General features: G+C 38.5%; 2 protein-coding genes and 1 long non-coding RNA gene across 3 annotated transcripts; all 3 read right to left on the bottom strand.

Annotated features, from left to right (window-relative positions):
• Positions 1-10,823: 10,823 nt before the first annotated feature.
• LOC126796893 (transcription repressor OFP13-like) lies at positions 10,824-11,801 on the bottom strand (the record flags this gene model as incomplete). The annotated part of the gene is made up of 1 exon (XM_050523607.1): positions 10,824-11,801. A coding segment is annotated over one exon (978 nt), but the record flags the coding sequence as incomplete, so codon positions are not given.
• A 2,378-nt stretch (positions 11,802-14,179) lies between these two features.
• On the bottom strand, positions 14,180-18,910 carry LOC126801163 (uncharacterized). Its single transcript, XR_007672751.1, has 6 exons — positions 17,549-18,910; positions 16,824-16,937; positions 16,687-16,731; positions 16,507-16,601; positions 14,876-16,109; positions 14,180-14,576 (listed from the first exon to the last, which is right to left on the bottom strand). It is a non-coding gene; the product is annotated as an uncharacterized LOC126801163 (long non-coding RNA).
• A 3,459-nt stretch (positions 18,911-22,369) lies between these two features.
• Positions 22,370-23,450, bottom strand: LOC126801161 (probable CCR4-associated factor 1 homolog 11). The gene has a single exon (XM_050528628.1). It carries the CDS (start codon positions 23,301-23,303, stop codon positions 22,458-22,460), a length of 846 nt encoding a protein of 281 aa, XP_050384585.1. The 5' UTR covers positions 23,304-23,450; the 3' UTR covers positions 22,370-22,457.
• Positions 23,451-23,537: the final 87 nt, after the last annotated feature.

The following is a 23,537-nucleotide window of genomic DNA, read 5'->3' as shown; positions in this document are numbered from 1 at the left end:
ATTCTAAATAACTAAGAAGTCTTAACGATTAGATGAACCGCTTCGGACTCTAATTAGAATTGGAATTGAAATGGACTTAGATATAATCGAAATAATTTGCTGCCTATATGTTGTTCTATGCGTGTCATACATGTTTCTTGAGTAGAATTCGTGTTTTGGTTATGTGATGAATGGTTGATCAATTGTATATAAGTAATTTAGGATTTATTTTAAGTTGTAGTTTTAGAATCCAAATCAAATCCCCCACTAACATGATAGGTGTTGAGGCCCTTTTGATTCCCCGGACTGAACGATCCCTGCTTATTCTATACTAACGATGATGTTTTTCAGGGTATTTTATAGACGTTTTAAACGAACGCTCTATCAAGACTTTCTCAATCTGCATACGGAGTTACTTGGAGAAGTTGCCACATATCCAAGTGGAAGATCCATGTATACTTCCTCTGTTAGTTCTCCATGAAGGAATGCATTCTTAACATCAAACTGCCTAAGTGGCCAGTTCAAGTTAGCAACGATAGAGAGCAATACCCGGATAGTGTTTATCTTTGCAACAGGTGCAAATGTCTCATCATAGTCTATGCCATATGTCTGGGTGAACCCTTTTGCTACTAGGCGTGCTTTATACCGGCTTACTGACCCATCTGGATTATGCTTCACTGTAAACACCCATCGACATCCTACAATCTTCTTGCCATATGGTGGAGGTACAAGTTCCCAAGTATTGTTCTTTTGTAATGCTTCAATCTCTTCCTCCATTGCTTTCCTCCATTTTGGATCTGCCAATGCATCCTGCACTTTGTTAGGTACTGATACAGTAGATATTTGATTCACAAATGACTCATATGACTTAGATAATCTTTTGGTAGATATAAAATTGGCCACCGGATACTTGGCTTTAGTCTGAAGGGTAGGTTCGTATTTTTTGTTGGTTGACCTCGAGTAGACCTATTTGGCAAAACATATTGTCTACTATTAGCCCGAATAGAATGACTAACCTCATATGAGTGATCTTCTGTACCAGGAGAGCATTGGTCAGGGGTATAAATAGTAGTACGGGAGACATGAGGGGCAGTTGTGTTGTCAGCTTCTGGTGCCTGAATCTCTTGAGTGACGACCTCCGGTGGTGCCTGTGTGGCTGACACCTTGGTAATCTCAACAGAACTTGTTACCAAATCGACTGGCTCACTTGTCTACCCCTCTCCATGATACAGCTCTTCAAAATAAGAATTCTCCCCCTGAAGAGCAGTATCAGAAGAGGAAAAATAACTCATGTCCTAAAAAAGGTAACATCCATAGTGACATAGTACTTCCGAGTAGGGGGATGGTAGTACCGGTACCCTTTTTGATGGCCTCCGTACCCAACAAACACACATTTAACTGCCCGGGCATCTAACTTAGAACGCTGATGTTGCGGAAGATGAACAAAAGCAACACAACTGAAAACATGGGCAGGAAGATTATGAAAAGAGGATAATTTGACATGAGATGCAAACACCTCATAGGGAACTTTCCCTTGAAGAACACGAGATGGAAGACGATTAATAAGGTGGGCGGAAGTAATGACAACATCATCCCAAAGATATTTAGGCATGTGGGCACTAAAAAGAATACACCGAGCCATATCAAGTAAATGACGATTTTTCCTTTCAGAAACCCCATTTTGCTCAGGTGTGTAAGGACACGTTGTTTGATGAACAATCCCGTGTGCGTTAAAGAACTCCTGAAAGACATGATTCACATATTCCCCCCCCCCCCATTATCAGAACGAAGAACTGGAATGGTAGCATTATATTGTGTTTGGACAGAGGTATGGAAGGTACGAAAGACTGGAAAAATCTCATCTTTATTTTTAAGAAGAACAATCCATGAAAGACGTGTGCAATCATCAATAAATGACACAAAATATCGCATTCCTGAATAGTAGACTCTTTAGAGGGTCCCCAAACATCAAAATGAATTAATTCAAAAGGAAGAAAACTTTTAGTAGAAGTACTAGGAGAATAGGTAGATCGATGACTCTTGCCCAAAACACATGTCTCATAACATAAACAAGACTCGTCCACACTAATAAATAAAGTAGGCATGGATTTTTTCATAACACTAAAAGATGAATGCCCTAAGCGACGATGCCATAACCAAACTTCACTTAGCTTGTCAGAAGTGGAGAGTAAAGCGGTCCGAGACTGTCCCCCTGGTTTTTCCCTTGCGTATGTCAGATCCAGATGAAACAACCGGCCCCTCAGATACCCCCGACCAATTGCCCGTCCGATGAGAAGATCCTGAAATATCACATACATAGGAAAAAAGGTCACAGAGCACTGAGCATAAGCGTTCAATTAGGGAACAGATATCAAATGACGAGATAAAGCAGGTACATAGAGGACATTGTGAAGCTCTATGGTGGGAGTAATACGAACGGACCCTGTCCCTAACACGAGAAATGCCTCACCATTAGCATTAGTAACATAGGGTACGGGTGGATGGGACAATACGGTGAAATAAGATTTGTCATAAGTCATATGATCAGATGCACCAGAATCAATAATCCATGTATCAAAACTAACAGAGTGAGAAATATTAAAAGCCATACCAATTTGACCGCGGCCAACGATGGAGACTGTAGGTGCTTCTCCAGCAGTATGATGTTCATGCCCAACCACACCATAGATATCGAGTTCCAGAACTAATTGAAGAGTTGCTTTCGCCTGGGGACGATAATGAGGCCTCTTAGGCCTAAGGTGTGGATATAATTTCCAAAAGGTCGCACGAGCATGGTTAGAATCATGGCAATAAGAGCAAGGAGGTCGAGGCTGATTTCCGAAGCCTGGTGGTGGTCCTTGTCGGTGAAGGGGAGCAGAAGTTGCTGGTGGAAGGGGTGGTGCCGGAGAACGAGCATGAATAGTGAGACTGGAAATGACAGCTGGTGCTTGAAGAATACTCTCCTGCTGAGACTCATCCTTTCGGATATAGGTGAAAGCGGTGAGAAGGCTAGGTGGTTCGGTCATTCGGAGCAATTCGCCTTTTGCACTGGTATGCTTTGCATCAAGCCTTTTAGGAAATGGTGAACTCGTTCAAGCTCATTCTCTTTGTGGTACCAAACAATATCCTCTTAATTTTTGATCATGCAAGGATGTTTCATATCAATCTCAGCCCAAATATTCTTTAGTTTGGTGAAATAGTGCGTCACCGGTTGCCCATCCTGGTGTATTGCCAAGGCTGTGCACATTAATTCATGAACCTGTATGAAATCAGAGTCATTAGTAAATAAGTCGGCTAGTGTCTCCCATATTGCCTGTGCAGTGGCACATGCTTCCACCAGATCAACTATCTCATCATTTATAGCTTTCCACAAGACGAACATGACAAGACCATCATCGTCGTCCCATTTATTGTAGGCAACAATATCCTCAGGACTAGGAGCCTTAGTGACGCCGGTGACATGGCCCATCTTGTGCATGCCTCGAAGATGAGCAGCCATAAGTCGTTTCCATTTACGGAAATTGGTTCCGTTGAGTTTGGCGCCCCCAAATGAACCGCTGTCAGAACCTTTGACAGATACTTCAAAGGTCGGAACATCAAGGAGCTGAGAACCCTCCGCTTCATGTCCAGAACCCATTGAAAAAGGAAACAATGTAAAAAATCAGGGATTAGACAGCAAAAAACGCGAGAAATGGAGAACAATCTGTCGCCGGTGCACTTGCACTGTCGGTGAGTATGCACTGACTGAAGCTAACCGGACCGGGTCGGGTTGAGTTGACCGGGTCGGTGCGGGCCGCGTCGAAGCTTGCTGGGCCGAGCTTCTCGGATCTGGGCCAGGCTTCTCGGATATGGGCCGGATCTGGGCGGGTTGGTTTTGGACGCGGTAGCTGTGATTTTGACAGCGTGATGCGGCGATGATGACGGAAAGAGATGCCGCCAGTGGAAGGGTTGCAGCAGCGGGAACGACGAGGAGATCAGAGCTTTGTCGAGGCGTCGAGGGGCTCGCCAGTGTCGAGGGGCTTGTCGGTGTCGTAGAGAACAGCGCTCGTCGAGGAGGCTCGTCGGTGTCGAGGCACTGTCGAGGAGGTGCCTCCGGTGGAAAGGTCGCAGCAGCGGGAACGACGAGGAGATCGGCGCTCGTCGGTGTTGACTCTGGAGCTTGGGTGAGCTGCACGTCGCCGGGGAACAGTCGGGTATTCCGACTTATTACGTTGCAGTGGTGTGTGCTCCGAGTAAAGGAGGTGACGTCGCCGAGTCGCAAGGTTGCTGACGTTGTCGACGATACCACGATGTGTGCTCCAAGACAGCAAGCTCGGCGGCTTAGCACCAAAAACTGTAAACAACAAACCCAGATAAAAACAGAGCATGATTCTGATACCAACTGGAATAACTTGGTTATATTACTTGATGATTATTCATACACGTATCAACCTATATATATACTAATCTACCAATCAATCTATCCGTGATTTAGTCCGTGATTCACGGGCCGTGATTCACGCCAATATCTCCTTCAAGTACATAATACACGAACTAAAGCTAGTGATCAATAATGACCGATACAGCTTAATTTGTTCAGCACGGAAAGTCGATCAGATTGTAATGCAAATGTGCAATGAGAGACTGATCGAGTCTGGTGCATCTGTCCTTTCTTGGTTACCAGCTTCATAACCAAGATCACTGTTATTTATTAGAACTGCAGAACTGATATCTTCTTTTTGCTTCAGGAACTGATGGTTACGTACATGTTACATCAGTCCATCTAATTACACCATCTAACGTACTCTTTAATCAATCTCCGGTATGGACGTCATCGATCATCGATTAACTCATCGCCTTTTTCCATATATTGATTGCATATCGATCATTAAAGACTGCACAGTACGGCAGGGCCGGTTCTATGTATTCGAGGCTGTAGTGCGAAATTTGAGATGAGACTTACATAAAATAATTACTTTAAAAAGTTGGTATTGATTTTTTATTGGAATTTTACTTTACATTAGCGGTGGTTTTATTGGTTAAATTTTGTGGTTTTTTAATAAGAAATTATCAAGAGTCTTTTTTTTAGATATGAATTGATTCATTTTTTTATGAGTTTAGTTGATATTTTCTAATGTAAGAGAGGCATTGAGAATTCTATAAGTAATTAACAAGAATATAATTGTGGAAGGTTCTGATGTTTCTACTTAAATGTTAACTTATGAAATCAAATTATCAATTGAAAATTATAATATATATTGATTTAGATTTTTTTTTAAAGTGTGTGTTGAGTCTTGAACTCAAGACGTTTGCAAACTTAACTAAGAAAAAATAAGCTCTCTTACTAATGGGCAAACATGCATAATATATTTAAAGTGGTTTTAATCAGTATTTATTAGAATTTTAATTTTTGGTAAAGCCTCGGTGCCTTTACCGGATGAAGGGACATTGTGCGACCTCACCAGCAACACTCCCCATGGTCGGCCCTGCAGTACGGGCTACCAAGCGTGCATGCATGCAAGGTGGAACTACCAAATGGTGTAACTTTGAATCAGGAAACCTGATCGGAACCATCATATCCGTTTTCTGATGACTTGCATTTGGATATGTAATTATGTATCATGAACATTTTGACAACAAATTCAAGAGCTTCTCTTAAATTTTCGTGTTCCAAAATGTGAGATATCGCATGCAACATGCATCAACAGAGAAACAAAACACAGGCTTCAGATACATTGCCAATATAATTTTCAGGTCAATTATGCCATCACAACCTTCTTCATGATGGCATGATCTTATAGAAAAGTCATGACGCAAGGAGTAATGGTTCACAACAAAGGCATGGTATAGATTGCGATTCACATGGCTTGACAAGTTCGACATCAAAGATTCAAAGACAGAGCCCAAATAAATGCAAACGGCGGTCGAAGTCATGATCTGATTGAAATGTGATTGATATGGGCTGGAGTTGGTTGTTGGTATAACTATAACACCACTGTTCCTCAATCTCGTGCCCCATTAATTAGACTTGATGAGTGAATAGTCATTTATCAGGTTAAAGAAAATGAAATGGAATAGACTAGTCCCTGCGTTTCGCAGATTGTTGACAAGTAAAGAACAAAAGCTCGAGTTTGAAATCAAAAGAACAAAAGCTTGAGTGACAATGTTGTTTAGACTTTAGATACAGGAGCTGTAGCAAATAGTTTTCTGTAACTTTGGAAAACATATTTAGAGAACTAGACCTATCTATGGTAAGTTTGGTTACTTTGTATGAATGTATCTTTTGAGCTTTTCCGTATGCGTGTGTTTAATGTAGCATAAGTTATCATTTGAACTACTGTTATCTTTGTGTTTAAATTACTATACTATCTAAGAGAGATATCTTCTTACTTTCTTAGCTAACTTTCATATAACAGTATATTGACGTACGGGCTTTCATTCAACTAGTCTATTTCTCGAAGTGATATGTATGTATGAATGACTTTAATGCTCATACAGTAGACCAAACCAAGAAATACAAACCAATGACCGAGTACATAGGAAAATACGTACGCTAGTTTGTATGGCACAAAGTTATTCAAGTTTACCAATACTAAGTAAGCTTGTAGGTTTTAAAGAAGGAAAAACGAAAACGCTTGCATGGAAAAACCTGGAAACCCTAGTATGTTTTTGTTTAATACGAATGGTCTAAAGTATTATACATTACCGAGGTCCAATCCAAAGCCGTCAGGCAATGAATTGAAAACCGAATCGATGAGGAAAATATGGGTCCAATCCAACACCCATCAAACCCAATTAATGCAAAAAAACAGAAACACAAAGATCGATCATCGAGCTCACTTAACTCAACTCAACTCTCCCCGGTTGAAATAGGACAGACAAACACCAACTTCTATACTCTTTTCCTGTCATAATTTTCGTGTAAAATTATATATTTTCTCAAAATGAGGGTCTCATTACTGTTGGGTCATTATCTCACTAATTACCAAACTAAGCATTCAATTAGTTTTCTGGGAAAACATGTGTTTGCTTATTGGTTTTCTCCAATGTGACAAGTAACAACCTGCAGTGTTTTTGTTTCTTTGTCTGGAACTGAGGAATGTGATCGAGTGCAACTGGGATTATATTGTAGCCAATGACACGAATCGATGATATGAGCTTACAATTTTAGGTACCCTTGATTTCTTATGATCAGCTTCATCCCTGTTGAGTTGCTTACTGCATTCAACTTTTAAATGGGGAACTGGGAAATGGATTCAATACACCGCTGAGTACCAATAGCGGCAAATCTTGACTGTAAATTTTAACACGTGGATATAATTGTTAAATTGGGTACGTTAAGGGTCTGTTAGAGGTGAGTGAAGAAAAAAAGCAAAACAGAGAATTAAGAGAATGGTGGTTTGCTGCCATGGGAGAATCCGATCATTCAAACTCATTTATGTTTGCCCAGCACCTTTGTCGACGACTTCCGCTATAGCGGGCAATCTTCTCATGGATGAGTGGAACATTGTTAGCCATCGTCTCGTTGTGTTTATTGGTGCCTCGCGTTTTGATTCCGGAAGAAGGAGGTCTGACTCTACTATTGATGATGATCTGTTGGGATTCTATAGAATTAATTGATGCTAATCCAGCAATATCTGAATCGAAATTTGATTGATTAATTTCATCATCATATTTGAATTTTAAATTGGGTTTCTCCATGTTTGATTCCATAAAACCCCAAATTAACTTTGTTCTTTGGTCTCCATATAATTAATACATGACTAATTTCTGGGATAATAAAATAACAGATGAGTGAGGAACTGAGGGAAGAACACAAAGGAGGGGACGATAGGTCTTCATGAAGATATAGCTCGTGATATGCTTTGGTTAGAGTGAAGCAAACGGCGGGTGGCTTCCACATGCTGTTAGTTCCTGATGGTGTGCATCCTCCAACGGTGTGTGGAATACACTCTGGGAACTGATGAAAGAATTTTACCTTGTTTGATCAAACACCTCCAAAAGATCGTTACTGACTTAAGATCAAACAATAGTCACATGCTTTTGAACCTTCTTCAAAACAAAAAAATAATAAAATTATAAACCAAACATAAAACATTAATTAAAATCCTCCATTGCTCATCGAGATTGAGGTAATAAGAAATTAAGTGGCACAAGGTTTAGAAGCTTCGCCGCAAAACTTGACAAGAGTTTGCCTCAGAGATTGAAGAGGCATGCATCTGTGCTATGCTTGCTGATCGAGCCAGAAGACATCGAAGCATGGAGCGTTGACACCCTTATTTGTACATATAACTACCACTACAGTCCACAGAATAGAGATTCTGCCTAATTATCAGTGTTTTTGAATATTATTAAGGAAACCATAGCAACATTTTGAGTGAGAAAGTTCAAGCTAGACCCTATAATCTGGCCAGGGGTTTCTATCTTTTGTTCATTTGTATTCAGATAATGATCACTGATCAGTGAGTGCATGTAAGGTAGATAATAGATACTAATTAACAGGCATGTGTTTGTTATGTCTTATTCTAGCCTCTAGGTTATACACTAATCAACATTTAATCAAAAAACTGGTAGTCATTACTCATTAGTAGTGTCATAATCTGTCTTCTAGTTAATCGATGGGTCTTTGTCAAGTGGGATCGAGATTCTGAACTCAAATTCTATTCATATATCGGTAATCTACCAGCACACATTTGTTTAATTAGATATGCCAGAAGAGAAGAATCATAGTACTAAACTATATATACTAATATTGTGAAAATATATTGTACAACAGTAAAATAGTTGGACAGTTTTTCTAGCTTATTGTATAATCTTTCATATAATCATATATGTGGTGTAAGAGAAAAAGTTTGAAAATTAGTTCGAACAGTTGTACACATTGAAATGTTGAATATGTAATTACATGTGGATAGGTGGATTTGGTTTTGCCAGAAAACCCACAAAATAAGATTTTCCTTGAAGACTATTTGTAATTGAAGCTTCAAACTGTGTTTGGCATTATAAACAACCGATGTTGTCAAAGTATACTTTGATAAGTTAGATTGGAAGTTGAAATGCTCTTTATTATAAAATACCGTCATGTATCAAATTTCCTTATTGAAGATCAAAATCTTGCTACCGGAAAAACTTTTTCTCGCCAAAAAAAAGTTCTACAAGATCGAAATTGCTGAAACAAGGCATCCAATCATTGCCTTCCAATTACCAATACTAGTAAGCTCAAAACCATTCTGTGGTTTCCGATTCTCACATTGAGATGTTCCCATCGACCATATTGGTTTAACTCGAGCTGTTCCTATATATGCACCACCCATATCCTGACATTCGCCTATCCCCCTCCGAAGAATATATGTCATCTCTTGTTTTTTCCTACAACCTTAAGTATTTGCAAGAGCCTCCACAAGGAGAAATTCAAATTATTTAGGGCATGGGAGATTTGGAGATAATGATAAGGTAGCTAGCTATAGTAAGGTACCCAAAAGGAGCTAGCCAGGATTTCATCAACATTTTAATTGTTATCTTTTCTCTCTTCTTATTATTTTCATTTTTGTGAAGAGAACGAAAGACATATGCACAATCTCTATCTGAAATCATTTTGGCCACTGAAAAGCTGGTTTTCTTTCCTAAAATCGTAGCTACTTGACTCTGGAAGCCATGGATGAATAGATACACCATGTTCGTCTTCACCGGAAGACAATATTTCTCGAAACAAATTGAGCATAATTCTGCAGGTGCAACGAAATGAGTGTAAGGACCACACCAAACTATAGCCCTTTGTATTGTTCCTATCATCGATAATGACTCCATTTCAAAATCGAAGGCTCTGATTTCTTAGACTTTGCTAAAATTTAGTACTCGATCGATTCCCATGTGGATATCAAATAATGGCAGTGATGTACAAATGTACAATACTAAGATGAGTTGCAGAAGATTATAGACTAATTTATGCAGATAATTGTATTGCATCACGCAAATACCAGAATGCCGTTGAAGCAAGCTCCTTTACATGGTCCTAAATTCATAGTAAATATTTTAACCGCAACTGGATTTTGATGTTGTCTCCCACAATCTAAGAGATGTACTTTTAATTTATCTTGTACAAACACATTCAAAGATTTAGTTTTACCTTCAAGTGTGTGACGGGTTTCCTAAAATAGCAACCATACATAAGCTGAGCAACTGAAAGTTGCCATCTTCTTCACCTTTTTGACCTAATCTCCTCTTCATGCGACCAATTTAATTATTCAATTATACCTTCAATTGGCATTTACTCGTGACAAAAACACATCATAAAGTTGAGAAGAAATACTCGCAAACCCTAAACTGAGTTGGTTTAACTGCATCTGGCATTCTCTTTATTTTACTTACTGACCTAATCCCTCTTTAATTATGCTACTAATTTATCCAAATTTATTCATATCTTATCGTTGTACGTTAATGAGATGTTTTCGTTACTTTGTATTGACTCGTGACTTAAAAAAGCTAGTCGGTGAAACTATCTCTCTGTCGCTTACTTGTGTTCTATTTCATCAGTTAATGTTAAAAAATGGATTGTGTATATATAAAGACTTCTCATTTAGAGAAATAAGAGTCCAAATCAGTGAAAAATGTAATCAATGCAGATGCTTCTCAAACGTCTAAGAAATAATATACAGTAAGATGGATCAATTATATCTTACTCTAATAAATATAATGCATTCAAAAAAGGGCATGCAACTGCAACCTACCATTCACCACACGGATATTTTAGCTTTTGTGAAAACACAGTATCATGTCATCAAGAGAAAGTTAAATTTCACTATCCCTACTTGGTATACATATATTTTCATCATTAATCAAAGACACCTAATTAAATGGTTAATAAGCTAAGATGAAGCACCATCGTCATCATCTTCGTTAATCTCTTCCTCTGCTTCTAACAGGCAAGACAAATTAGGAATGGTGCTGGTACTCATTTCCGATCCTTCCTCGGGTTCAATAGAGGACACATAGGGAGTGGAGGTAGAAGAAGATGAACAGGAAGTAGTGCTGTTGTAAAAAGACAAAGGAGTAGAAGGAGAGTACTCATGACTACATGAACTAGAAGGATGAGGAGAAATAGTAGTACTAAATGCGAGACCTATCAAAAGATCAACAAAAGCTCCAACGATGTATCCATGATTTGATTTCCCATTGACCCTCAGGTACCAACCCAGAAGCTCTTCAAGATGTTCCCAGTCCTTCAAACCATGAGCTTCCACCATTTCCTCCATGGATTTTCTGAAATCCACATAAGGGTCCGGCGAGTCCATTGACAGAGCCACACTCTCCTTGAACGGAATGTTACTTTCACCAGCAGCAGGTTCATCCTCATCATCAACCCCATCATCGTCTTCGTCTTCGTCTTCTTCTTCATGAGCCTTGATAGAGTCCTTGTCTAAAATAGAGCTGGTCTCACCGGGCTCGAAGAAGAGCCGCTCTGATCTCAACCCTTTGTTGATCACAGTCTCTATCGGATCTCCCCCTCCTCCGCCTGAGGAGTCTTCTTCAGACACTTCCGTCGAGAAACTCGCACACCCCGCGGAGTTGGTGAAGAACGACTCGGGCGTTGTGTTGGTGTCGAAGTAGGCCGAGTTTATGGTCTTGAACATATCGTTCCCGGGAATTCTGAAGGAAATGGTTCTGGTTTGGGTACAAGAAGGCCAGGGCCAAGAGGAAGAAGAAGACTTTGGCTCTGGTGCTATGTTTTTGAATAGAGAAGGGAGAAGCTTCATTTCTTTTTCTTCTTGGGTGAGAACTGATCGAGAAGAGAGAAATGTGGAGTAGTTTTTCAAAACTTTGAAATGAATTTTTGGAGGTGGTGAAATGTGGCATTAATGGTTTAGTCAGGAGTAGAGGGGAGATTATTTAAAGCATATGACAAGAAAAAAAAATCTGAAGATTAAAAATAGAATGGAGGTTGGGGGGAATGGAGGGAAATAGATAATAGCTAGTGGGGTCTTTATACATATGTTGTGGTATGTAAAAAAAAAACACCAACTTTAATTTAATGTTAACTTCATAGTTTTGGTGTTTCTTAAATGGTATTCATGGATCAGCTGAGGCTTCTGGTACCAGAGCTTTGAATATATCTAAGAGTCTTTAATACTGATGGTACGTTTGTGTAGCTAGAAAAACAAGTAAGCTCACATAATTTGAATGTTGTTTTTTGATGTTTAGAGGTTTAACAATTTCATCCGATTGGTCTTTGTCCATATTTGCAAGCAGTTCATGAGATGCCACTTGATTCAAATTTGAAAGCACTCAGCCAAGAAATCAACAAACATATATTACAACGTCCTCGACTCTTGAAAAAAATTAAACTTCAAATTTGAACTCCAATGATAAAATTAAACTTCAAATTTGAACTCCAATGGTAAAATTAAACTTCGATGGTAACGTGAAATTGTCAAAGAAAATTTTGGCTGGTTTTGTTACAAGAGATGAATATGAGTATAACAGGTGTGTACTTCATAGCTTCTTCATAATAACAAGAGATCTTGATAGTACGGTCCGTAGATTTTGATTCATAGCGATCTTGTTGTTGGAATGCCCTTGTTGTTTGGTTACTTGTGGATTTATACACTAGTTTGTTGCTTTTGGTTGAGGAAAATACTTAGTGTCGCGTCCATACCTTTTTTTATTTTCATACTTTTAGTAGACCGTTCAAAAGTTTTGTTAATCAATATATATTATTTCTGTAAAATATGAATTGAAACAAAAATTATTTAATAGATAATCAAACAAAGAGAACAGTTGATCATGAGACTACTAACTTTTACTATAAATATTCATCTGTTTGATTTAATCTTTATTAATCTATTAAACTTTTGAACGGTTAAAATTTTATATTTATATTGCCAAAAATATAGAAATGAGAAAAGTTACAGACGCACACAAATTATGCATTTAGGTATTACTTCGATCTTGGGGTCAAACCCGATTAAAAGAACCATTGAAGGCAATTACACTCGTAAGAAAACATTGTAACGTAGAGATAGGTCAAAGATTTGGTCTATATCCCATTATAATTCAGATCCCGAGTCCTACAAATTCTATACACTTTTTCTATCAATCTATAAATCAAATACGGATATACATACTTCTTTGCGTAAGTGATTGCAATCATATTTATTGCCCCGACTTACTGGTCACATTAGCGTGGCCCTGGAGCTACTCATGCCCGCTGAAATACTCTTAACATGTTTCAGTCCACCATAAAAACCCTCATAATCTTCGAGACACAATGCAGTACTTCACCCAAAGCTCGATGATGCCAATAATTGCTTAGAGGCTTAACTGATTAAAGAGCTAGCTGGAGGGAAAGACATGAGATTTCAAAAATGGTGGGAAATTTTGGAGGTGGTGATCGATGGGGGACCTGTGGGGATGAATGTCATGTGGAAGCACTCATGTAGTAAACTCTAAATCACGTGCATTTCCCCCCTCAGCTATATAACATTACAGAAGAGCAAGATTGAGACCCCTGAGAGAGACTCATTTATTACTTCCTCTCTGTTTGGTGCATTGGTTTGGTTTCTGATCTTCTCTGAGGTTATGAGGGTAAATGATCGAAAACTGAGATCAATCTTGGGGGAGAGGAAGATTCGCCATTTGCCATAACAAGAGTTTCTGTAAAACCAGAACCAAGTATTGAATCCAGTGTCTGAGCCTCCGAAAGTAGGTCACATCCATCAGTTTCAAACGGTTCTTTCCATAGTAGCTGTTTATATATCACAAATTTAACTATTAGTGACTCCTACGGTTAACACCCTCTAGATCTTGTTCACTCACTAGACCCATCATAGTGATCATACTTATCAGCATTTTCATTAAATACTCAATATCAGTATACAATAAGAGCAAGTACCGGATTTATTTAAGAGATGTTGAATTGACAAATCGAATTTGGCAGAACATTGCAAAACTCGTTACTGAAAATTAAAGTACATAAACAGAGAGTACAAACTCAAAAAGAACATGCAACAACGAACAAGAAACTACTAGGCTACTCAAAAATAGAAGAACGTTTCAGAAAGAAGTAATTAAACCAAATTAAAGTAGCTCTAGGATTGGTGTCTCTACTCTAAAATTTGTTGACTAAATTATGATCATCTCCATCTAGATTTATGTTAGTACTGCCTAGAAAAAATATATATTAGTCATTAATCTTGTTGACTCGCTCAACCGATCTCTTCCTTCGAGAGGCCAAGTTCTTATTATGAACTGGACTTGGTGAAAATTGCCAGGAATTCATATCAATATATTGTTCAGTTCAGGAATTCATCTTATTCACATTTCACTGATTTCAGATTGTTCAACTTCAGAGTGGATCGCACGCAAAATGGTCGTCAAAAGATCCTAGAGTAAAAAAGAAATAAGTAAATCGTGAATCCTGATTTTGGTTGATTATCTAACTACATAATAGGGCCCCAACACAAAATTCCAGAGATTCTCTGGTATTTTATTATCATGTACAGAAGGATAAATCAAGATACTTCAAAATAAATAGAAGAAATTCAATTTCCAGCATCACAACAAGAAAGATAGCTGTTTATAGTCCATGGCATTGATCTTGGTTGTATAGGGTGGTCCTTTACCTATATCAACAAAACATGAATTTATGAAATATAGATCTTTAATGGAATTCATTGGATAAAAATAAAATCTATGTAGTTTACATAGCTATCCAAATAATCCAATCACACGTTACCGCTGTAATGACAGTAATATAAAAACTCAAAGATTCAACTGGAATCATGTTTGTTATCATGAACTATCTATGAAGAGCACCCATAAGACTAAACATTTTGAAACAATTCAAAAATAACACTACATTGTGTGGTAAATACTCCAAAAATGACTAGTTCCGGGGTAAGAAAGAGAGTTTGAAACTGACCGATTAACTTTGGATGACTTATAAACATACTTGCTGAAGCCACTTCCATTATCAGACCACATAATGACCATTGCATCGCCTGTGGTTGCCAGGTGGTCCTTTAACTGCATCTACCACAAAAAAAAGTTAACCTCACAATCTGCTCAGCTCTTGAATATTAGGAATAAGATTTAGTATCATCTACCAAAACCAGAGCAACAAACAATAATCTCCAGCGCATTCACTCACATCTTCATTCTGCACTATCCCATCACTCACCTTCATGGGTCATGCCTTTCTATTTGATTCCCATCGAGTCGAGGAGTGCCATTGACATACTCAAACTGCTAAAAGGACTAAAGAGACTCAAAACTGTTCGATGCACTAAACATTAGCCTTAATGTCCTTAACAGACACAAAAAAGGACCATTCCTCTACAAATTTCCCCTAACATAAGAACAAAAAGTTTTGCATAAATTTCAGTTGTGGGGTGTTTTAGGATTATTGCTTTAGAAAGTTTTATGCGAAGGTAGGGTTAGCTTCAGAAATTTTATGTGAAGGTAGGGTTGAAAGGTGGACCACCTTATCTCTCATTCCTTATCTGATGGGGACCAAAAATTTACATGTCTTCTACTAATCTCTTAGTTTTGCCAATTGCTAACATGGAGTTGCCTTGTTGAATGTATTACTGTACATAAAACAAGAATACACATTGTCCATGCTAGCTTTAACCCTAATTCTGAAGATTAAGGAGGCATCAATCATTAGGTTGACAACAGGATGAACTACATCAATATCATTATGTTATTCAACACAAATAAATAGAGCAAATTATATGAAAGCTGTTGGAGGTAACTTTTTTCTAGCAGTTGTTGTCTTTCGTCTGCTGCATAATTCACTTGGAAGGTGGAGATTGTTGGTTACAGGGGCAGCGCTTCAGTGCCCCACAAAATTTCAACTCAACCAGCTGTGCTTGACCCATGACAAGAGATTTATATCAAGTCAATGTTTTCCATTTGATTAGGAGACTCTTATCAAAAGAAAAGAGGAGAGAGAGAGACCACCGTAAGATTGACTTTTCTAAACAGAGAACTATACATATTTCATTCTTGGGGTCAAACCTGGTTCCGGTTATATTGTTACCCCAGCACCTTGCTTGCTCATGAATCTCTGGTAAAAGTAGGATCCATATGCCGCAATGGAACATCTTGCTTCACAAGAAATCATATCCACTCCATTCCAACTCTTGTCTAATCTGGCAAGTGGAGAAAAAAAGATCAGTAATCAAAGATCAAAGACAAACAACAGATACCACATCATCCCTCATAAGTAGCCCAAACGTAGTTCAATAATATCAATTACAACCCCACCTTCAATTTAGTTGAGACAACATTCACATCAACAATGGGGACTGTCCCAAAATCCTCTACTAGATTGCCAAATAGTTGTCCCACATTGAAAGAGACTAACCCCCACTAATTATATTATCCCCACCTAGCCAGTCACTTATGGCTCCAACTTATTCATAGGATTAAAAAGAATCAAGTAGTAAACCCTTTTGTTCCAATTTTTAACCCCCAAAAAAAATAGTCAGCAAGAAGTCGACAATTTAGGCAGCAACTGATTTGGATTTTGGAGCACTGAGTAACTACCGTGTCATAATGTTTGTTCACTGTTTGCTCAATTGCACTTCAACATGAGATGGCAAGTGTTGTCTTCAATGAACAACAGCCACGAGCCTCTTCACCTATTAAACAAGGCACAGATATTATACACAATGCACATAAAATGCAGTGTTCAGGTCAGATTAGTTGGCAACAAGAGTGGATTACCAGCCATCAGCAACTGCTAGCAGGCAGCACAGAGACACTGTACACCTGCAAAATGTACTTAAAAAACAGTTAGAAGAAGATACACACAAAATGGTAATGGAAGTGCATCGTAAAATGTTAAATGTATGAGACGCAACCTGAATTGACTCTGAGTCAGCACCTTAACAATCCAAATTGGAAAATGGCCCCCTCCATGTGTTAAATTGTGATTTGTGAACTATTATTGGTGGAGAACGACTCCTTTCCATTTCCTACATAAATGGACAAAGCAGGTTATAATTTAATAGAGAATCCTGCTGGTGATAATGACATGCTGCTAAATATATTGGGGCCTGCAACATGTGATCATCCGGATAGGGAATTTGACTCTCTCTCTCTATTTTCTGCAGAGGTGGAGATGATTCTCATTCCATCTTTATTCCCTCTGCCAAATAGTATAAACTGATAAAACTAAGTGGATACTGAAAGTGAATACTTCTACACAATGGAGTCTGATTTTAATTTGGACTCGTACTCAAACCAAATTTGTGACAAGCACAATTATGTTAAAATGTGGCTGGGGTTCTATAGCCTTCAGCTGTTTATACGTTTTGAACAACTCAAAACTTACTGATAGATGGTGTCGGTTAGTAGTTGATAAGTCGGATAATGTCTTAAAGGGCACAAGAAGAACTAGTGTGCCACTGGCTAGCAGTTCAGGCATAAGATTTTCTGCTGTTTAAAATCCTCAAGGTACCAGTGTTTTTCTGCATCCCAAGGACATAGGATTTCACAGCGGTACCCAGATTCAACACAGGTTGCAAACCAAGTATCAACCCAAAAAATATGATAATAATAATAGTTACAGGTCAGAGCCATGAACCTGCTGTGCAACAATGTCACCCCGGCCACCAAATTTCAAGATAATCCACACAAGGCTGCCTCAATCTGTAAGTGAGACAACAACAAAATGTAGATTCAGTTTCATGTTTCACAACCTCAATCTTACATATTACAAAAATAATCAAGGATGCATTAAACAGTGCATTTACAATTGCTCCAAATTAAACCTTGACTATGAATCTAAATATGATGAGAAGTGATGGGCAAAAATTGGAGCTGGGAGACAGACTTCACAATGCTGTTGAAAGTCCTTCCAGAGTTTCTCAAATTTCCATTAAACTTATAACATGTTCACAGCAAAATTTACAGTATTACAGGACCTGATCAAAGAGTGCAAGAACTAGAAGAAAAAGTACACGACAATCAAGATGGACAGTAATCTAACTAAATTGAATTCACTACCAAGCCGATATCACACTGACAAAGAACAGTGATCCTGTTCGTCCAACAACTAGAGCCATGATGCAATGCGAAATACTATTACGGTGAATTTAGTCTGTATAAACCATACATAGTTATCGACTCCGAATTCAACTAATACATTCACAACAGTTCAGGACTGTGTTATAAATAATTGGTGTCATACATATAGCTATTTAAAGAGGACTGGAGAGATGGGAGGAAATATTAGAACTGAAGAATAAATTATATTCTTAAATCAATATCAACAGCCACCAGGTATTCAAAGAGTGTTGACAGGATCAAAAACTAACATTCCCAGAAGCTTTAAGAGCAAAAGTTGGGTACTACAATACGATGTAATTTATTAATAGAATATAAATTACATTACTGTATTTAAATAAGAGCAATTATCCAACAAAGAAAAACATGATTCACACTCATGACCATTGACGAATGGGAATAAAGCTGAGATATTTGGCAATGTACAAATAATCTGTCACTGCCTCACTGGCCATACTCTTTTATTCTCAGGCCTATAGTGTATTTATTAGACTACTAAATTGTGAACAGAGTATTTTTCTATATAACTAGAAAGTTTAAGATCAATTCATGAGGCATCATGCCACAACTTGTTTGTCTTGAACAACAATATATTCTTGCTTCGGTAAAATAGGAGGATTACAATAAGTTCGCCTGGTATAAAAAATACTACAGAATGCACACTCTAAGTAATGGTGGAGACATAACATTATCAAAGAAAATGGACCCTTTATAGAAAGTTATAACATTACTAACAGGGCATCAATAATAAGTCATAACATTCTACTTTTCATATAAAATACAAATATTAGCTCTTGATATAAAACACTACATCTGATTCCCTAATCCATAGAGCAGTCTCTATCCAGAGTGAAGCTTCACTCTGAAATTTCAGAGTGAAGTTCCAATTTTGACACTTTTCGGTCAAATTTTTTTCACCATAAGCGATTTAATATTTAGGTATGCTATTCAAGATCATCTCTACAAAGTTTCATCCAATTTGACAATGGTTTGAGCTTTTAAAATTGATATTTACACGAACGGTTCATGTTGAACAGTTTTAATTCATTCATTGATTTAATCTAATTTCAATAACTTAACGATGTCCGAATTAGATGAAATTTTATAGAGATGATCTTGAATAACATACCTAAATATTGAATCGCTTATGGTGAAAAAATTTGACCGAAAAGTGTGTTAAAATTTGAACTTCACTCTGAAATTCCACTCTGGATAGGGACTGATCCATAGAGACTACTTAACTTTACTTCCTAAGGTAAGCTTGACACGATTTCTTGAGGACTTGATCGGGATCAAAATATACACTCTGTTTTTTTTTTTCAAAATGCTGAATCACACTTATTTGGAAAAGGAACAATACTCTTCAGATATCATTCTCAAACTTGGTAAAAAAGTGTCACTGTTGCATGCTTTTGATTGCCACACTGCTTAGAAACCAGTCATTTCTTACCTTTTCAATGCAGCCTGCTTATGGAATAATCTGATCATTCTATTTTATTAGTCATGAAGATTGATACTCCCTATTTGGTCATGTTCATACATTGTTATTAGAAAATTCTGTATGGGTGCCATATCTATACTTCTCCGCAACAAATTACGTCCATTGCACTCGTGTCACATAGGATGCCCAATGGGCCAAAACTTTTCAAAAAATACACCCCTACCCGAACTCAAGCTAGTCAAAATGATATTGCCATTGGCATTCGACACTGTCCCACAATGAAAGAGACCAACACCCACTCACTTCTTTTGAACCCTCTAGGCAGTGAAATTGCCCTCAATCTTATTCATAAGACAAGTAAAAATCCCTATGAAAAGGCAATATGAAACCGGACCACGTGTGCAGTGTGCTTTCCCTTCTCGTCTAAAAAAGGCCCGAACAAAAAAATGGACCTTACCTTATAATCAGTGTAGAAGCAAGATACTTTATATGGCCAATAACCATGCTATAATCAGGCTCCATCACCATATGGCTTATTATACCAACATGCCTAAATCCTAAATAATGTTAGAGAAATATATCTTGGCAGGGAAGTATATCTTAATTATCTAAGCAGAATGTTTCTGCTTCTGAGAAAATAAAATTGATGCTGTATATCTTTCCTGTTCCTGGTCTCAACTCTCAACAGCACAACTACAGTCATGTTACATGCTATGACTACCATGTCATAATTCACATTTTATCCTTACCTCATGTACACTTCCACAAGAAATACATTGCTTATCTGGTCTAGGAATTGAAATTATTTATGAATAATTTGAACCACTACAATTTGAAGAAAAACATTTAAAATCAAATGGAGAACCCAACTACGTCTAAATCACCACAATTGTGATTAAATTGATTCTTATTCTATTTTTACTTTTTTCCTGTCCAGTCACGTGCTTTGTATAGGACTAACAAATATGAAAGGGAAATAATCATGCTAATTTTTTTTCCTAGCACAAACCTTTCAGTTGTTTATATAATTCAGTTGCTAGAGGGGCCAAAAGTGTAAACCATAGCATCAAAGTTTGATTGAGTAATGCAGATTTACAAAAAATAGCAAGTCACAGATTGAACCTGGCTGTTCAGCATTGGTAATGGCCATCAGACTTCAAGACATCCATAAAAGACAGTCAAGTAGCCCTGGGATCCAAAATTCTGCAAAGACTAGAAAGCATGCAGACTACAGATGGATGATAGTTTTAAGCTTATAAACCAAATAAAACTTCAAAAAAAAAATCAGGAACAAGTTATAAAAATAGTTGCACAAGAATCGTGCTAAAATAATTCTCTGAAATTTTTTTAGAAGCATGAACCAACAAATACTAGATAATATAATGAATTCATAATGTACAATTACATATGCCATTCAAGGACAGTCAAAGGCATATCCATTGTTATTGTCAAGAAAAAAGAAAAGACGCAATGAAGAAGAGTACCGCAACCTATATAACAGTCTATCATAAACTAAGCACCAAGTTTAGTAGATGGATAACAGCATATAACCTTTCATAAAGAAAAAGGAAAAGCACAGCAGATAATGATGAACAATTGGTTGAAAAAAATAGAGCAAACAGCAGAACGATGTTGATTTTAACTACAGTGAATTTGACTAGTGTTGGTGTTGTGAAAGAAATCTCCTAGTGAGATGGCCGTGACTGTTAGTATTCCAGAATTTATCGGTGTATGACAACTGCCTCCATTCTGGTAAGATGATCAGCTGATGAAACACTTCCAATATAAACTGGTTTGCACTACTATTTTCTCATTATCAAATAATGTGATGGCCAAATTTAAAAGGTATTCGACATAAAAAACAATGTAATAATTCTCAGATTATAGTATAGAGTAGGTACTAGGAAAACAGCATCTCAGATTATAGTCTAGATAAGTACCAGGAAAACAGCTAGCGAGTAGCGTTGAATAAACACTGCATCCCTGCTGATAAGATGAACAGCCATCAAGATACCTCAGCAGGTAAGGTATGCACTAATGTAGTCTAATGCTCTAGTCAACTTCCAGAAGGTCTGGAAGTCAATATGCAACCAGAAGGAAAGAACAGGTCATGATAACGACATCAATAATGAATCAACAGTGTGCGACTGTGGTCGATGAAAAGCAAACAAGCATTTTATGACAATTGACAATCATAAATTGTCAAAAAAAAAAGGATAGAGGACACGATGTTTGGTGGTTTCTTGGTTTAATCTTCATACAATTCAGAAACCCTTATAAAGCCTACGACTGTCAGTCACATCATATGAATTTGTCCACCATCACCACATTCAACTCAACATACTTGGCACTAGTCCAACACTCCAACCTTCATCAATAGTTCAATTGTCTCACAGATCGAAAGCAACTGGTGTCTAGACTCAGTCCTATGATAATGACCTCGAGAAGAATTCTAACAAGTACCGGGTATTTATGTTTTCAGATAACGAGAGAATCCAACTTGAACAACCCCTCAATCCTCGATATATTCCTCTAATCATCCACTATTTGTGACAAAGAATCTACACTAGTTCCCATGACCATAACCTGTAGAACAACGTAAAGTGCAAACCTGAAGAACCTCACCAAACAGAACAACTTAGTCCTTCGTTCTAATATACCAAGAGAATCCAACCGGTTCCAACCCACCAATATATCCCTTCAAATCATCCATTTGCATAATAATAACACCTGAACAACCCCCTCACCCAACGAAATTCCCTTTCCACAATCTCTCCCCACCGCCAATCCAAACATCTCCGCTATCTTAACTCTACATGCTTCCAAACCAGCAAGTATGCATCATAAGGAATCAAAACTAAGCAACAAGAAAGCGAAATGCACGGGGCGAGAATTAGAAAGGATTAATAAGGCCTAATAATATTGAGCAAGCAAACTGTATACAAAATTTACTAAACAGCGAAAGAAATCCATAAGGGAGTAGATTTCAGCGATGGTTTCGAGAATCTAGACCATACAAAACGCCGGCGTAGTTCTCTAATCCACCTTTGCTAAAGTACAGCTCTTTGATCCTCTGGTAGGCGTGCAATGTGAGGAGGCTATCCGACCCGGCCAAGTGCTTCTTTCCAACGACCCGGCCCACATTCAAGGCCTGGCAAACCCGGTCCAATCCACCCCATAGATGCGACGAACACCTCGCCAGATGCTTCACGTCGTAGCCTCCGGAGCCGAAGAACACCTTCACCCGGTCCAAGAACCCGGCCCGGTCCTCCGGCAACGGCAGCCACGTCAGTAGCTTGACCAGGTATCCGAAATCGTAGGCGCTATGGAACGTGATCCACGTCACGTCCTCGTTGCAGACGAGGCCGGATGACATCATCAGCTCGGCGAATTTGTACGAGTCGATCCCCTGGTCCCTGTTGCGCTCGAAATCGATGCCCTGGCGCTGCAGCAACTCGATGGAGTCGTTCGCGTACTTATCACGCGCCACGTCGAAGTCTTTGAAATTGAACTCCCAAATATACTTCACCTCCGATCCTAAATCCGGCAAGTTGCCGGCGCGGTCTGAGAGAGTCAGGCCGACCTGGATCAGGTTGAGCTGGTCGACGTTGGCCTTGAGAACGAGATAGTTCGCGTCGGCGTGGTCTTTCGGCACCTCCCGGTCACGGAACACGGCGTCGGGGAGGTCGACGACGCCGGGAAACTCCGTGTCCATGGAGATCATCGGGAAATCGTCGATGACGGATCGGATCTTATGGAATTCGTCCTCGAGGTTATCGGCCCATACCGATCGGATTCGGATCTTCGGCGGCGGGTCTGACAACGATGACATGGCTTGAGGTCTTCCAGGTCTGGACCGGGATCTGGATCAAGGTTTCCGATCGGAAATTTAAAATAAATAAAAGGAGGATTTTCTGGTTTCTCTTTTGTTTTTGTTCTTTAGGGTTTGATTTTCGGTTTCTGGAAGAAGACTGAAGAAAATAGAAGACGGCTTTATACAAGCTCGAGATAGAAGAAAGAGGAGAGAGAATGTGACGGTGGGAGAAGACGTGGGGCCCTCGGTTCT

The sequence above is a fragment of the Argentina anserina genome, chromosome 6, assembly GCF_933775445.1.
Source record: "Argentina anserina chromosome 6, drPotAnse1.1, whole genome shotgun sequence".
Classification (NCBI taxonomy): domain Eukaryota; kingdom Viridiplantae; phylum Streptophyta; class Magnoliopsida; order Rosales; family Rosaceae; genus Argentina; species Argentina anserina.
The sequence above is the reverse complement of the archived record's forward strand: the minus strand, read 5'-3'. Positions and strand labels throughout refer to the sequence as shown.

Bases quoted from the DNA above. Each gene is read 5' to 3' on its own strand.
- LOC126801161 (XM_050528628.1), bottom strand. From the start codon at position 23,303: ATGTCATCGTTGTCAGACCCGCCGCCGAAGATCCGAATCCGATCGGTA.